The sequence below is a fragment of the Triplophysa rosa genome, linkage group LG9 (genome assembly GCF_024868665.1).
Source record: "Triplophysa rosa linkage group LG9, Trosa_1v2, whole genome shotgun sequence".
Taxonomy (NCBI): Eukaryota; Metazoa; Chordata; class Actinopteri; order Cypriniformes; family Nemacheilidae; genus Triplophysa; species Triplophysa rosa.
Window position 1 is genome coordinate 15,053,285 of NC_079898.1, and position 16,685 is coordinate 15,069,969.

The 16,685-nt window shown below is 36.2% G+C and overlaps 2 protein-coding genes across 4 annotated transcripts in view; one reads left to right on the top strand and one right to left on the bottom strand.

The window, feature by feature from the left end:
- Nucleotides 1–11,736, bottom strand: part of phactr2 (phosphatase and actin regulator 2) — a 30,589-nt gene extending 18,853 nt beyond the window's left edge. For 2 of the 3 annotated variants that reach the window (XM_057341667.1, XM_057341663.1), the window contains exon 1: nt 11,283–11,736. In XM_057341667.1, coding sequence (XP_057197650.1) covers nt 11,283–11,418 — 136 coding nt within the window. In that variant the 5' untranslated portion in view covers nt 11,419–11,736. Of the gene's footprint in view, nt 1–4,165; nt 4,255–11,282 lie in introns of those variants that run through there. The other variant, XM_057341666.1, reaches the window with a different exon arrangement.
- A 1,691-nt stretch (nt 11,737–13,427) lies between these two features.
- On the top strand, nt 13,428–16,657 carry agt (angiotensinogen). Its single transcript, XM_057341432.1, has 4 exons — nt 13,428–14,199; nt 15,125–15,398; nt 15,753–15,903; nt 16,062–16,657. Exons 1-4 carry the CDS (start codon nt 13,428–13,430, stop codon nt 16,236–16,238), a joined length of 1,374 nt encoding a protein of 457 aa, XP_057197415.1. The 3' UTR covers nt 16,239–16,657.
- Nucleotides 16,658–16,685: the final 28 nt, after the last annotated feature.

A 16,685-nucleotide genomic window follows, 5' to 3' on the forward strand; every position in this document is an offset into this window, starting at 1 on the left:
ATGTGTACTCCGATGAACCGTACACAGGTAGACACAAAGACAAAAAAGCCAGTTACAGTCAATACTATTGTCATTATTATAGAACATTATTGTTACACTTTACAGTCTGACTTGACTGTAATAGACATAATGTCCATAATTTTAAATAACAATTGGTTTTAGCATAATAACTTCAAAATAAACAGTGTGGATTTCAAAACATCCCTGGAATACTATTTAAAATGTAGACTGCATACTAAATATCTGAGTCATGGCATTCTATAATGAGTTCCTGACATGCATTGATTATAGCACTGTCTCAGGTTAAAAACAGAAGAGGCATACTGTATGTATGGTGAGTCACCAAAGCGCAGTACACCCTGACAGTATTCAAGAGAACGCTGCCATCTATTGACCACTCTGAAGGTAAACATCTAAATCGTTCAACTGTTAAAGGGATAGTTCACCCAAAAATGAAAATTCTGTCATAATTTAATCACCTTCGAGTTGTTCCAGATCTGTATACATTTCTTTGTTCTGATGAACACAAAGATATTTGGAAGAATGCTTATAACCATGATGACAGAATTTCTTATTTTCTCCTGTAAAGCTGCTTTGGAACAATGCACATTGTGAAAAGCGCTATATAAATAAAATTTAATTAAATTTAATTGAATAACCAGACAGATTTTGCCCCCATTGACTACCATAGTAGAAAAAAATACAATGGTAGTCAAAAGTGTCCCAGAACTGTTTGCTGTCCTACATTCTTCAAAATGTCTTATTTTGTGTTCAACAGAACAAAAAAATGATAAGGTTTTTTAATATGAGAGTCCACGGGGGGCAAGATCTATTTGGTTATAAGCATTCTTCCAAATATCTTTTTAACATTTATACAGATTTGGAACAACTCAAAGATGAGTAAATGATGACAGAATTTTCATTTTTGGGTGAACTATCCCTTTATTATTTGGCCTCCACCCTTTGCTTTATCTCACCAAATTTGATCATTTTGTGGGTTCGAAATGTGAAAAACAGGAATGTCATGAACTTTCATCACCACCCAAAAATGAGTAAACTGTCTAATCCAGTGGTTCTCAAACTGGGGGCCGTGGCCCCCTGGGGGGCCCCAAGATGGATCCAGGGGGGCCACAGATTTTGTGGCATTTTATGAAATATAGAAATTTATCATAGATTTTATGCAATCAAACATCAGAAAAATGAAAAAACACCACCAACCAAAATAATTGAGGTTTTAGCATTGTATAACTGAATGTTTTTGGTTTAATTAAAATTCTAAGTTATACGTCTTTATATGGAGGGCCGCAAAGTGATGCACTTAACACAAAGGGGGCCTTACAACGAAAAAGTTTGAGAACCACTGGTCTAATCACATGAAGTGAATTCACTCATGGCACGATTGTTGGTCCACATCCTATACAGATTCTCCATCTAGACTCTTTTGAGGACCTTAATCTGAATTCCAATGTAGTCAGATTTCCCAGGAGACGGACGTCTGGATTTACTGTAGAGAGAAAAATCTATCCATTTGCTTTAGTGTGCAGCCTAAGTGCAAATGGGAAGACATTAATGGCAGACAGCGAAGCGTAAAATGGATCTATTTGCGAGACATCAAAACAAACACAGCCCTCAAATGCTTATACAATGCCTATGTATTAGTCTATAATATGCTGTTCATCAGAGGATGAGCTGCCGCAAAATACCCTCAACCCTTATACTGTTTACTGGACGTTGAGATTAGCAAACTATATTAGTACGCCATTCATGCGATTTGAGACGCTGCCCATCAAAGTGACCGATATAAATGGCTTTGAAGTGCACAATCCACTAAATAGGAAACTATCAGCGGAATGTAAATGCAACATCACTGGAAAAGGCACAGGACAACCTCATCAATTATTAACTGACATCTCAGCACAAAATAGCAGCTAATTATTGTTTAAGTGATGCAATTTAGTTCTTTCCTTCGCTCGGATGACTTATTTATTAACTTGACAAAAGTTCTAATGTTTTAGAAAACAGGATTTCTCCAGCCACAGTATGCAAACATATAAACCACAGAAATCTGCTGGCATTTAAGATCTGATTAAGTCATACTTATTCATCTCATGTTTATTTCAATATAAGGAACGAGAGTGACATCAGTCGTTTCGAGCATCATCTTGACATAAGGCCACTTGAGATATGACATGTGAGGACCATTATGTCCAAAAGACCATAGTGTAATGTTAGACATGTTCTTTGTTTTGACAAGCCTCTGACTCCTTTTGGGCCTTTTACCTAATGATGGAGCACAAGAAGGTATGGCAAACCATGTCGATCAATGCTTGACATCCTGCCTGAAAGTGTTTTTCCTCAGTAAGGATGACTCTTATTTGAAAATCTGGGACATTTAATAATAGTGCAGTGCAGGGGGGTAGAGATAGAGAGCATTAAGTTTCACTAAGCAGAGAAACAGACGCTAATGATGCTGGTCAGAAGCAAACACATCAAGGGAGAATCAACCCTGTTCTCTGGATAGGACACTGATAAGGAGTACTTCCATGACACACCCCTTGTGTTTAGTGGACGCTCAGTTCACAAGAAACTAAAAATGGACTAAGCTTGTAAAGAGGTAGAATATCATGCCATTAGATTTAACATAAATGTAGGGTTTAATGGTTCCTTTTACACAGAATATACAAAAAAATTATAACAAGGTGTGTTACAAGAAACTCGCCTTTATGACCGTTTGCTTAACCTCTGGACATTTGAAACGTGCAACTAACCCTAAGTGCATAATATAGCACAACAAATATTTTGAATCTGGCAGAAATCGAATTTACCCTTAAAGGGACAGTTCACCCAAAAATGAAAATTCTGTCACCATTTCCTCAACCTGAAGTTGTTCCAAACACTTATAAATGTATATCTTATAAATGAGATATTTTGAAGAATTTAGGAAAGCAAACGGTTCAAACATTTTAATTTTTCCTATATGGTAGTCAATGATGCCCCAGAACTGAAAATAGCTAACATTCTTCCAAATATCTTCCTTTGTGTTCATCAGAACAAAGTAATTTATACAGGTTTGAAACAACTTAAGAGCGAGTAAATGATGACAGAATTTTCATTTTTGGGTGAACTGTCCCTTTACCTTAAAGCAACGACCTGCATCTCTACATAGACAAGACAGTCTTATCCCCCTGAATTATTTTCACTAAATGTTATTGTGTTAGTGAGGTGCAAGTCAGAGGAAGTGATTCATTCTGCCATTTTTTTGAACAGATCCTCTTAGCAACAAGTTAAACCACAATTGCCGTACATTTCTACTGACAAAGCAGTTTAGTTAGCAACCTGAATAATCCAAATCAGCATTTCTAGCATGAAAGAATGATCAAGCTTGTATGTAAATACCAGCTTATGCATATGTTTTTGGCTATGTAAAAACACGAAACCTAACAGAGTTTGCAAACCACTCCCAAACAAATACGCCTTTGCATTGCAAAATATCCAAAGGTAGGATCTCCACTTTAGTTTGTGACAGAAGCATTATCACGGCATCGAACACGCACTTAAAAGGATTACACAAAGGAAAACACAATATCAATGTAATATTACATTATGATTAGAAACAAAACACTATTTGGTTAACTTTTCATGACACCTAGGATGTTACAAACCAGTGTGACTCATAAGCGACTAATAATTTAGTTCCTGTCAGATATAGACACAGACATGATTTATTTCTGTATTTATTTCACTCAAAAATACAGAATAAAAAGCTAAATGCAGGACAGAACCTAACAGCTCTTCCATATGACATGAAAGCATTACAAATCCAATCAAACACATCACAAGACATGAACCAAATATAGCCTGACTGTAATACACAACCAATGCAAAGCCTGCGTCTGTTGATTCTATGATTAGACACGTTAGCTGGATTCCCAGAACATAAGCCGATAAACATCAATAGAACCGGGGCATGTTTAAGACCGCATGTGTCATCAGATCATCAATATCATGCAAGACTCAACAGGACAAACTAATACTCCTAAAAATACACAAAATATAAACACTTGATAAAATACAACATCAGAAACTTTCATAACTAATTTATGCAGGGTACACATACACATTCACACAGATGCATGCACAGTATCAAAGAGTTATGAGCACTTACACGGATGTTCCATGACTGGAAGGAAAAAAGATTGCTCCAGATGATTTTCAATTTCCTTTCTCACTCCTTCTCTCTGAATCCCCTCCCTCCCTCCCTCCCAGAATCCCTCCCTCCCTCCCAGCCTCCCTCTCTCTCTCTCTCATCAGCCCTTCCTGTGGTGCTCTCGCAGTCGTCTCCTCCACAGTGGTGCACAGCAGAGAGTAGCTACGGCCGCTGGATGACAAACAGCCATTACCTCCATTAAAGCGAGCTGACGGAGCCAGTCTGAGTCCATCAAGCGGAACCACCCAGTCCGCTGGGGCTTTCAGCTAACGCCTTTGGCTACGGGGTTGGGGAGGGGTGAGCTGGTGTGGCCAGAGACAGCTCTGTAAGCCTCATTAAAATATTCTTGTCCAACCGAAACAGATGATTCTACATTCATCGCCAACGTTAAGTTATTTTACACGTCACATTACTCATTCATATCCCAAAGGTAAAGCAAAGTACCACACCTAATCCGTGTATGGGGTCAAAGTGGGTGAAGGGAAAGTGTTATCTCATAGAGTATGTGATGGCCGGGCAGGTAGGATGGAAGCATTACTCGTGGGTGAAAATCTAAAACAATTTCTTCCAAATCTATTTCGGTGTGGCATTTTGACGTTGAGAATTGGCTGCGGTTTAGAAAGGATGAATCATTGCTTGAGATGTTGCATGGTAGACGGTTCTCAAAGCTCGCTTTAGGCTGTGCGTGGTTAAATGAACCTAAAGCATTGGTCAAACTAAATGCAGAAAAACTTAACCTGGCATACAAGTACACAGTTATCATAGAGATATTTTTAGATGCATTGTCTTGGCCTTTTTGGCAAATAGATGTTAAAGTACTATGTTAAAATTCTTGCTCGGCAATTACATGCAAATGTAATGTGATAAAAAACAAATATTTACCAAAGGTTTTCACCAGACTGTTAAGTTAAATGTCAATAGTTGGTGGTTTAAATACCCATGTGAAGTCTCTCAGAGTTTGAAAAGCACTTTTTGTTTTTAAAACAGTTTTCCATAGTCAGTAAATTGTATAACGGTCCATATTCCTCATAAATGGGCACATGACAAATTAAAATAATAACTATTTGTAATCTATGAAGAGCCATCTGTGCTCCATTTTTGGGGTATTATTGCCTCTGGTTTGTACAATTCACAGAATCTTACAAAGTTCTCTCTCAAAAACGTGCATCCATTTTTGTCAAATCCATAACGCTTAAATTTCTCTCTCTTTTAAAATAGAAAACTCATGCATAGCCTGATATTTTTCTGATGTCTGGACTCCATCAACGGGGGTTTAGTAAAATATAAACAGATGCTTCAATATACTGGTAATAAATACATTCTCTGCGAATTTATATTTCAAGTGTTGACTGAAAATGTCACATCCATAACGCTGGAATTGCCCTGCTCCAATTTAATGTGCAGTCAAATATAAACCCTGAAAAGCTGTAAACATAGTGGCACATACTCACAGTTAGTAAGTGATTTTATGTTAACATGGATAATCTATGGCTAATAGTAATGGCACACAATATTTGCTTTGAGGAACGAGTCTGAGGAACAAGTCATTTCATGCCAGCTATTCCATAAAATTATTTATGTACTCATTTTGAACCTATCCAGCTTAGAATCCTAAATGTAAAAATGCTATTCACTTAAAAACTTTCCCTTACACCTTCCACACCTTATGAAATATAAAAAAGCAACAGTACAGTCTTGCAGTGGCAGTGTTCTTACAGTACATTACTTTCGTCAAACATATTTACACTGTTGCTATGGTTAAATCATTAGTCCTGTATTTAACCCAGGGCAGTAGAAACAGATTAAACGTGCAGATGAGCACCTGATAACCTCCTTACAAAAAAATGAAAATCAATCCACAAACACAAAAATACAAATGTTCTGTTTGTTGAGTGTCACAATTGGCACCTACTACACCGAGCATAGAAGACATCAATGGCAATATTTATTTTAACAAGGTGCCAAAGTCCATTGTGCACATCCGAGAGCAATTCATTAGCGTTCCTGTGTTGTTACAAGATCATAGCAACATCCTGATATGGTCCTTTGTGCTTGGGTATATTGTGACGTTAGAATGTGATATTTTAACCAAGGCAGGTTACCTTTTGCTGTTTATATTAACCAGCCCTGGGACAGAAGCAAAGTGTGTGATGGAAACAGTTTCATGTAACCCAGTTAGTAAAACAGCTTATACTTTACAAAAGCAGCAAATAAGAAACCGTCAGGTCACATTATCACATATGTCAGCTCAGAGAAGAATCTGCCAAATTACGGTTTCTTTTAACCATCGCATATACAGAAACAGGATATATTACACTGTCAAAACAAATGTGCAAAATTTGTATCCTTAGCTTGTCACTGGTGCAGTACATAAAAAAGCAACACCTGCTGTACGCTTTAAAGCCTAAAGATGTATGAAAATGTACCGCGCCTAAGAGCTAGAGCAGGTTTATTCTTTGAGGGTACTGCCCAAAGTCATTTTTTCGAACCGTGTAGGAGATATTGCCCTGCTGATGGTTTGACTCATGGGATACGCTGCGTGCAATATAGCGCGTCTGTGCTAGAAATGCTCATAAACACCCATCAATCGTTTAAAAGCTGAAAAAATGGCAGATTCCATCCTCTCAGCTCTAAAAATACAACACAGCACAGCAATTACAGATGAAAGGCATGATGGCCAATCTTCACATGTGCCCTTTGTGTGTCTGCAGAGAACGCCTACACTGTCTGACGCATAGAGCAGCTCAACACTCCTACCTAAGATGAAGCTGCACACTAAGAAAAAGAACGAGAATTTGAGAGCAAGGGACACAGACAGACCAGTAAACATACGGGAGGCACAGACTAGAACAAATGTTGCAAGTGCATAAAGATTATGCAGGTTCTTAAGATTAGATAAAGGTGAACAATTATAGGTCTAGAACAAGACACTTTTGGTGAGATCAACAACTGTGTTTGCATGCATAACATTTATATTAAAGGTCCAGTGTATGAAATTTAGCGGCATTTAGCGGTGAGGTTGCAAATTGCAACCAACGTCTCAATCTCTACCACTCACACCTCCCTTTCGAAGCACTACAGTGGCTGACACAGGACTAAGTTGTCACGTTTTTGCTTCTTTGCTTAAGGAGATAACGTATTTACGAAATGAGCTCTGTAGAGCAGGTTGTCCGTTTAGGGCTACTGTAGAAAGTAACAACATGGTGAATTCCATGCAAGGGGGTGTGTGTAGATAGAAATAGCTAATTCTAAGATAATACAAACATAACGCTTCATTAAGTAAGATCTTTATACACCTCTGAAGACATAGTTTATGTATATTATATTGCATTTCTGTCAACAGATCCTCTAAAAAATTACACTAGACCTTTAAATTTGTATTTATTTTATATATGTTTACAGAAAAAAGGCATTTCATCAACAGTTTCTTATAACTTCAGTTTGAACATGCAATGAAATGTATATTTATAGCGTTTACATTTATTTGTCAATAACATTGTATATATTGTATATATACAGTACATATGGTTTTCATTGTACTTTAGCAATTCCAGACAATGTTTGCATGTCACAGAATTCTGATTAATACGGGCATCTTCAAAAATCCTGAATCTAAGTGAAAAGCAACTGAAAAGCAAACAATCACGATTATGGGTAAAATGGTCATCACGGTTATTTTGCTCGAAAATTGAATCACAATTAATAAACACAATTATTTTGTCAGTTCAAAACTTTTGTTTTTAATTTCACTTCAGCATGTTTATTACACCTATACTTTACATCCAATTAATATGTTATAATCTGCTGCCATTGAACTTCTTCAACACCGTATTTCAAAGCACGCAATCAATTACCTAAACACTCCACCACAAAAATTAACATTTTGTGACCTTCGGAATGAAACCTTGCTACTCCGTTATTCATTTCTTGTTCTTTTGTTTATAAATCATTGTTAACCCTTAATGTTTGTCTATGGGTTTTGCAAAAAAAGTATTAAATAGTAGAAATGTAGTGAAAAAATGTTGTGCTTTTTTATTTCCTGTAAAGTGGGAGTTTAAAAGATACAAGCTTTGCGATGATTTTCTGACCTTATCGGGAGTTTTGTGCTTGCTTTTAAAACATTATTATCACAACGATTACACTCAGTTAATTGTGGGAAGCATAAATAGTTATCACGATTAAAATAAGATTAATCGTGCAGCCCTATTTTCAGTCCTACATCATATGTGTAACATATAACTATACCCATAAAATACAAAGCCACCCATTATGACACTCTATCGGCCATTATAGTGTTTTTCATAACGGTTTAAAATTCCTTCAGAAGGTGGGAGGAACAAGCTTTTAAAAGGTTAAAGAAAAAGGTTATTTAATGAGCTCAGTCTCAAGCGCATTATTAGAAAAGGGCAACCGCTTTCAGCAGCGCGGCTGTAGCTCTGTGTCATTACATGACTAATTGTGTGCATAAAGGGACGACACACATCCTCGCACCAGCATCAAACGAGGAAAACCTACAAATTAATCCAAACAAACAGAGAGCGAGAAAGAGCTTTCACCCCATGTCTCTTAACCATACATTTAAAATCACAGTGAAAGATAAAGTAGAGGTTGCATTGAATGCAAGCCAGTGCTGGATGTATATTTAAACATGTCCCTTGCTCCTCATGGTTCTCAGAACACAATGACTGGATCTATTCAAAGATTGCATAGATCATGTTGTGATGACTGACAGAGAGAGAATGTTGCGTACACGCTCATTAAATGGCTGCAGGAACACAAACCTGTCCAGCGGCATGACCAGGCAACGTGAATTATTGATGATGCGAGGCTTCGAAAAACAATCATGTGGTTTCAAAGTTGGTCTTAAAACATTTCAGCACAGAAAAGAATCCAAAGGAATAACGCCAAAGGACTGATGCCCTGCACAGCATTTGAAATATGAATGCACACATCCCCCTTGTGGACGTGATTTAAAACTACAGTCCAAAAAAATAGAACTAGGACTACACTGTAAAAAATGATTTGTTGTTTTTTGTTGTTTCAACTTAAAAAAATAAGTTACCTTGTTGCCTTAAAATTTTAAGTTAGTTCAACTTAAAAATATTAGTCAACACAACGAGTTTGCAACAAATTCATTAAGTGAACTAACATTTTTAAGTTGAACTAACTTAAAATTTTAAGGCAACAAGGTAACTTCTTTTTTTAAGTTGAAACAACAAAAAACAACAAATCATTTGTTACAGTGTAGGACAGACAAATCAACTTATGTAAATGTGGTATATTTAACCCATCTGTCGAGAAGCATTTTCTGCAGTTTAATGTCGACTTTTCAGCCTGAAACCTAGTGACAACCACAAAAGATGTGATTTGAACAAGGCTGTTTAAAATCTTATCACTGTCATCATGCCTATCCCACACAAACAGCAAATTGTGACCCTTGAGATGCAATTTGTCATGTAGGGCCAATCTGACCCACTTACCCCTATGCTGAATGCTCAATGGTAAAAACACAGAGGAGTAAGGCCAATGTTTAAAATAAAATTGTGAAATCTTTAACTTTCACTGATGATGCACTTCTTTAACTGATATAACAACATACCTCTGAGAGGTTCTTTAATTTTTAACAGTATTTCTTTGAATAGACAGAGCCCACAGGGTTCATTAAACTAAACATAAAAAAGAACCTGATTGAAACAAAATGAGGTTTGTAAGAACAATACACTGAGGTGAAGTGTACTGAAATGTCAGGAAGTGGTTAAACTGCCGTTTCTATAGATATCTCAGTGCAACATCGTGAAGATGTGCCTAGTGTCATATAAAACATAAAGTATAATATAAACAACATGCATAAAAGGGTTGAATTACAGTATGTAGCTGCAAATTTATGATTGCGCCCATAGCCACGCATGTCAAACCCATTGTAGCAATGTATATCAGTGTTCTTTAAAAGTTAAAGTATTTCTACAATGTTCACATACTGGAACTTGATAACATTTCATGCTGTGAAAGTGATTGTTCTGAAAACGTTTCGGGCGAGAGCATCTGTCATCTTGGTTTAACAGGTGGTGTTAAAGGTTACAATATGGGTGATAACATTAAAACCACAATTTCTCCGAATGTGATTATTAATTACACTGGGTTTAGAAATTCTTATTTTTCTCCAGGGTTGCAGGACCAGAAATGAAACGTTGTCTCCAAAAACCACAGAACAAAACAACTAACACAGGCCTGTATAATACTTTACACAAATACATACAGTGTTATAAGGTTTAGCAGGTGCAGGTGGTAAGTACAAACACTTTTGAAATAGTAAATGGAGTAATAAGCTGACAATTATAGTGCCGGATCTAATTCTATCAAAGTACTACTGAATGATGGAGATGGTAAGTCGTTGTTACTTGACTAAACCTAATCCTAAAATATTGTGTAAAACTTCTAACCAAGTAGTGACAAATATATTTCTGTCAGCTGCACTGAAGTATTATTGTTTTGAATAAGGCATTTTAACTACTCAAACCTATTTTGTTAGGTATAATTAATAAAATGCCAACAGGTTCAACACAATGAGAAAGATCACAAGTCAAAAGTACATCATTGGGTTGTTTTTGAGAAAGAAAAACCCAGAAGCCAACATGAATGCTTCAATATCCTGTGTGGGTTCAGGTGCACAGTAAATGCTTGGACACAACTCTTGCATTTAGGCCAACCACAAAGAAATGCATGTGCAGTATTGCAGTATTTTTGATCTTTAACACGCTCTCATCAAAATCAGTCAATGGATCACTACATTTATTATTAACATTACACATGCATGACAATGATTTGAAAACATTACAAAAATAATCAATAAAAATAGTAATCCACCAATGCAAATTATTACAACAGCAATCATTTCAGAGTCTTAAATATTACTTTATCACCTTAAATATAACATTAAACATTAAAGATAGCCTATCTCTCAGAAGGGCAATACTTTAAAAGCAAAACCTGAAGCATTTACATTTATGTAATGCCAAAAACTTCATTAATAAAACAGCAAACACACTTTAAAACAAGCAAACAAAGTGCAGCATACCTGAACAAGCTGCGCGGAGTCTGGTTAGTATTCTGGATTTAAAACCAGACGTGTCACTTTGAGAACGAACTCTAAATACAGGAAACACTTGAGGAAAAGTCCTTATATATGAAAAACTGTCTTCTTCCGTCATCATGCTGCTTTCTTTATCTTTGTTAAACTTGATCTTTTTTAAAACGTAATCTCGTTTTACTACTGTCGTTGTGAAATGCTAAAATAACGAGTTTTAAACAGGGAATTATAGTAAGATAATGGCACCTAAAACGCTGTTGACTAGTTCTCTATGTTCATCTTGAGATGATGTAAGTGTCTCTCCTCTGCAAAGAGTAGCTACTTTGTATTACATCAACAAATACGAAACAAGTCCATTAAAAAGATATTAATCTACAGAGAGTTTTATCCGGAGGAAGACTGAGGTCACAGGACTTTACAGCTGCCCACGACACTTCTGAAACATCCCTGTGGAGGCGTTACGAGACGGAAATCACATCAAGAACGTCATGTGCGTCACGTCTGTCAGTCAGCGACGCCTCAATTGCAGCCATTTCGACATTTGAAGTGTGACACGTTTTGACTTAATAAATGTTTGTGAAAACCCAAAGAAAAGAGAGCGTGGATTCCTCTGGCATTTGCGGTTTTACTGTAATGTTATTTGTGTGTTTGTCCCTGCTAAAGCGACTTTAGCTTTTTTAAGAGGGACATGTTTTCATTTCATATCATTATGTGTAATATATACCTTAAAATATGTTTTTCCCCGAATTGTATGCTGCTTAATGTACTCATATCATCTCTGTTGTGATATAGACAAGTAAGGGTCTAATGGGAAATTGGCACTTATATGAATGATCTGCTATAAAGATTTGGCAGTTGTATTGTTTGATAATGATGTTGTTTTAAAATAAAAGTGGATGAAAAGTAAAGCATAAGCATTTTGAACAAGGTGTAATATGACTCACTCAGTTTCCTGGATTTTGTTTTGTGAACGTCAAGTCAACCCCATATCTCTCTTTAGCAGTATTACATCATGGTTTAGGTAAATATGTTAACGTGGTCTCACTGACTCCCACTGTTTATCAACATACAGTCACAGAAGTCCTTACGAAACCGAACATTAGGGAAATGTGAATGTCTCAATACTGTGTCAATGTGTAACTAAGTCATCCTGCAATAGATGTTATTTAAAATCTGGGTAAACCTTCAGTCCTTAATCAGCCAGCTGTAGATTCAGCAAAACATCTGAAGGTAAACAGGAGCTCTTTTAATCGTTTTCTTTTAATGTAGTTACGAGTATGTATATGTTTGAGAAATTATCATTAAATGATCATAATAAGAACTTTTTGATTTAATTAATATTTCATCTCAGTTTGCTATGGAGCTTGCTGTGGTGATTTTTTAGTAAAGTGGGCCTGTACATTTTAGTTTGGCTGATGTATGTGTGTGTTTTAATATACTGTATTTAAATATATTTTTTCTTTGTTTCTTAAGTAGGCCTAATCAAAAACAAACAATATTACATTTTGGGGTGGTTTCCCAGACAGGGATTAATTTAAACCAGGACTAGGTTTTAGGTTAATGAGGAAATTTAAGCAGTTTTAACAAACATGCCTTAAAAACATTACTTGTGTGCATTTTGAGACAACACAAAGGCATGTATTTTAAGTTACAGTATGTCAGTGCAAGTTGTTTTCAGTTTGGACAGCTCTTACATTTATTTTAGTCTTGGACTCCAATCTCTGTCCGAGGAAACCGGCCCACAGTGTTAGGCGCAAGGACAAATGCAAGAAAAGCTGAAATGTAACAGTTTTTGTCTTTGCGCCATTATCTCAGCTAGGCCTGCGTGTTCTTTGCTCTTTTGGTTCATGAGGGTTATTGCCCTCATATTCAGCACATTCTATGAAAAAAGAGGGGTGGAAAACCAAAGATCACTCAAACAAAGCAGTCTTAGGTAGATTAAAAAACATTGTTTGTGAAATGATGCCAGTCATGTAAAATATATGTCTCTTGTACTTCCAAGTAAAGTGCAGGGCATTTTAAGACTCAAACAGTCTTTAAATATTAAACAAAAAATAATTTCTGATATTGTGCAATTAACCAGATATCTTCAATATCCAAGTCAACAGGTCCTGTGTGATAGTTTTCCAATAAATGAAGATGAACAAGATGTACCTCACACTCTTAATGATCTCCTGCTTTACCTTGGGAATGGCCAATCGTGTGTATATCCACCCTTTCAACCTCTTTAGCTTTGACAACATCAGCTGTGAGGTCATCCAGAAAGAAGACCACCAGCTCTTAGAAACCGTCCATCCACTGACTCTTCAAGACGGTACTGAGCCAGACCCACGACCAATCGGCACCACAGAGGACCTGAAAAACCTCACCCAAAGAACTGCTGTGTTAGCAGAACTACAAAACTCCCTTGGGTTACGTATGTATCAGGCACTCAGTCGCTCACAGAAGAATACCAACACACTGCTGTCTCCCGTAAATGCCTTTGGTACTTTGGTGACATTATTCCTTGGAGCATCCCAAAAGACTGCCATTTCCTACCAACAGCTGTTAGGACTCAGCCGGGAGTCTGATCAGCCAGACTGTGAATACTTTATGGATGGGCATACAGTGTTACGCACACTTCAGGCCATAAGTTCACATGTAGTTGAATCTCGAAATGAGTTCAAGACCGTCGTGTGGACTTTTAGTAACAACAATGCTGACCTTTCTAAAGATTTTGTACGTGGAACACAAGACTTTTCAGATCAATCTTTTGTTCGTGCTGTGGACTTTGCACAGCCCAAGGAAGCTGAAGAGCAGGTGAACAACTTCATCCAGAAAACGTCAAACAGCAAGGCGAAGAAACTGTTTGCGGATGTCACTGAGCAAACTAACTTGCTGTTTGCTAGTTCAGTGAATTTCAAAGGTGAGTGCTACATGTCTTTTCCTTTATAGATATCCTAAAAGCTTGCAATTTAAGTTTTCTGGCCCATTATTTGTGACGATTAAAAAGACTTTATTAACGTCATTAAGAATCAAGGTCCAGTGTATGAAATTTAGCGGCATCTAGTGGTGAGGTTGCAAATTGCAACCAACAGCTCACTTCACCCTCCCCCCTTCCTTTCGAAGGGTGGCTGACACAGGACTAAGATGCCGTCACATTTTCGTATCTTTACCGAAGGAGATAGCGTATTTACGAAACATGCTCTGTAGAGAAGTTTGTCCGTTCAGGGCTACTGTAGAAAAAACATGGCGAATTCCATGCAAGGGGACCCGCGGTGTATGTAGACAGAATTAGCTCATTCTAAGGTAACAAAAACATAGCGCTTCATTATGTAAGGTCTTTATACCAAAGTTATTTTACTTTACTAAAGTTAAAACTTTGAAAACGTGCCTGTTCATTGAAATAAAAAAATTGATCTAAGAATTATTGGAAAAACTTGAAATTTTGCCTCAAAAATAAACTGAAGTAAATATAAAGCAGTAAAATTATAATAATAAACAAAAAAAATGTGTTGACATAAAACTAAAATAAAAAATAATTAATCTTATATAGCAACATTAAAAATAAACCAATAAATTATAAAATTACAAAAGCATATACCAAAATTGCTAAAACTTTAACTAAAATTAACACAAAAACTAAAAATCTAAAGTTAGATGTTATTAAAACTATATTAAACTAAAATCAAAACTATGATAACACTGCTTTATACACCTCTGAAGACATAGTTGTGTATATTTTTACATTTCTGTCAATAGATCCTCCAAAAAATGATACACTGGACCTTTACGAGATATATTGTGAATGTGATTTATTTTGTGAAATTAATCTTTATTAACTTTTACAGGTAACTGGAAGTTTGCATCTGATCCTAATGCAACCACTGAGCAGGAGTTCTGGACCGATGAGAAATCCAGTGTCAAAGTCCCATTAATGAAGTATCATGGTGTCTACATGTACTTTACTGACCCTCACAGGAAGTGCTTTATAGTCAAACTCGGCCTCAGTAAAAGAACCTACTTACTTCTGGTTCTGCCTCATGAAGGAACCAACCTGCAGGACATTGAGAAGCAACTCGGGTCAGATATCATATCTAAGTGGAATAAACATCTAAAAGAGAAGTGAGTACATTTGCATGCTTTTTTATTTTATTTTCATGTATTGAAATTAGACGTATTTAACAATAGTTGGAAACTTTGCTATTGTGAACCACACTGCCTTCAGCTAATGTAAAATAGTTAATTAAACCACCACAACATCCTGAGATAAACTGGATAACAGGTGGTTAAACCTGACATAAAATGCAGTTTTAAAACAAAATTAACCTTAAGATGAGGAGAGTGCTCAATTTTGTTGTACAACTGTGAAATGACAATAAAGTATTCTATTCTATTCAATATAGAATATAAGATTAGAAAACAAATGTAAATTGTGTATAATAAAAAAAATGTTTCTGTTCTTATGACTTCATCTAGTCATCTGGTGCTGTATTTGCCCAAATTTTCCCTGACTGCTGTGACAGACCTGAGATCAGTACTGTCTGAAATGGCAGTGGAGAAGTACCTCATGGGCTCTGATGCCAGTTTCAGTCAACTCAGCAGCAAAGGGAACTTCACTGTCGATCAGGTAATATTTGGGGAACAAGAGTTTGTAATTGGCTTTATGTATTGTATATTGGTCTTATTACCTTCAACTAGTTACTAGTTAACTTGAGTTAGTTTTAAATATGTAACCAGCATTTTTAAAGGATCATAGAAACATGTAAAGCTCTTTATATCTCGCAGGTATTCAATAATGATGTGCTTGAGGTGACAGAGGAAGGATCTAAGGTTCTCCAGAAAGATGACCTAGCAAGACCTGTCCAGACACTGACATTTAACCGGCCATACTTCTTTGCACTTGTGGAGGGAAATTCTAATGCCATACTCATGCTGGGAAAAATGGTCAATCCAACAATTTAAAACACATCTCAGTTTTGGTGGCTGTGGAGTAATTTATGCAGAATTTTGAGTGCTCCATTTGAATAAAGTAAATGTAAATTAAACATTTAAATAATGGACAGCGTCAGGTTAAAGTCAACCAGTCACACACCTTTTAGACAACTTTGTCATTTTTGTAATAACGTGAAATATGTACAAAGACTTTCTGTATGAACTGCTTGAACAAATAAAATTTTAATATTTATGAAAAACAACCATTTCTGTAAAAATGTCTCATTTTAACAAAAGAAGTTTTCATAATTACTCAACAAAAATGTAATTAACCAGCAAAAGCAATTGTATGAAATACTGTATGTAATGAAAATGATTACAAAAGTGGTGGAGAAATTATGCAAATGAGCAACATTTATTAGGCACTCCTGCTACAAAAAGCCATTTAAAATTATTGGTAAAACACAGAGAGTTGTA

Excerpts from the sequence above, each read along its gene's own strand:
- agt (XM_057341432.1), top strand. The coding sequence starts at position 13,428 with ATGAAGATGAACAAGATGTACCTCACACTCTTAATGATCTCCTGCTTT. Across the intron at positions 15,399-15,752 it reads AATAAACATCTAAAAGAGAA|TCATCTGGTGCTGTATTTGC; the intron begins GTGAGTACATTT and ends GACTTCATCTAG. Across the intron at positions 15,904-16,061 it reads GGAACTTCACTGTCGATCAG|GTATTCAATAATGATGTGCT; the intron begins GTAATATTTGGG and ends TATATCTCGCAG.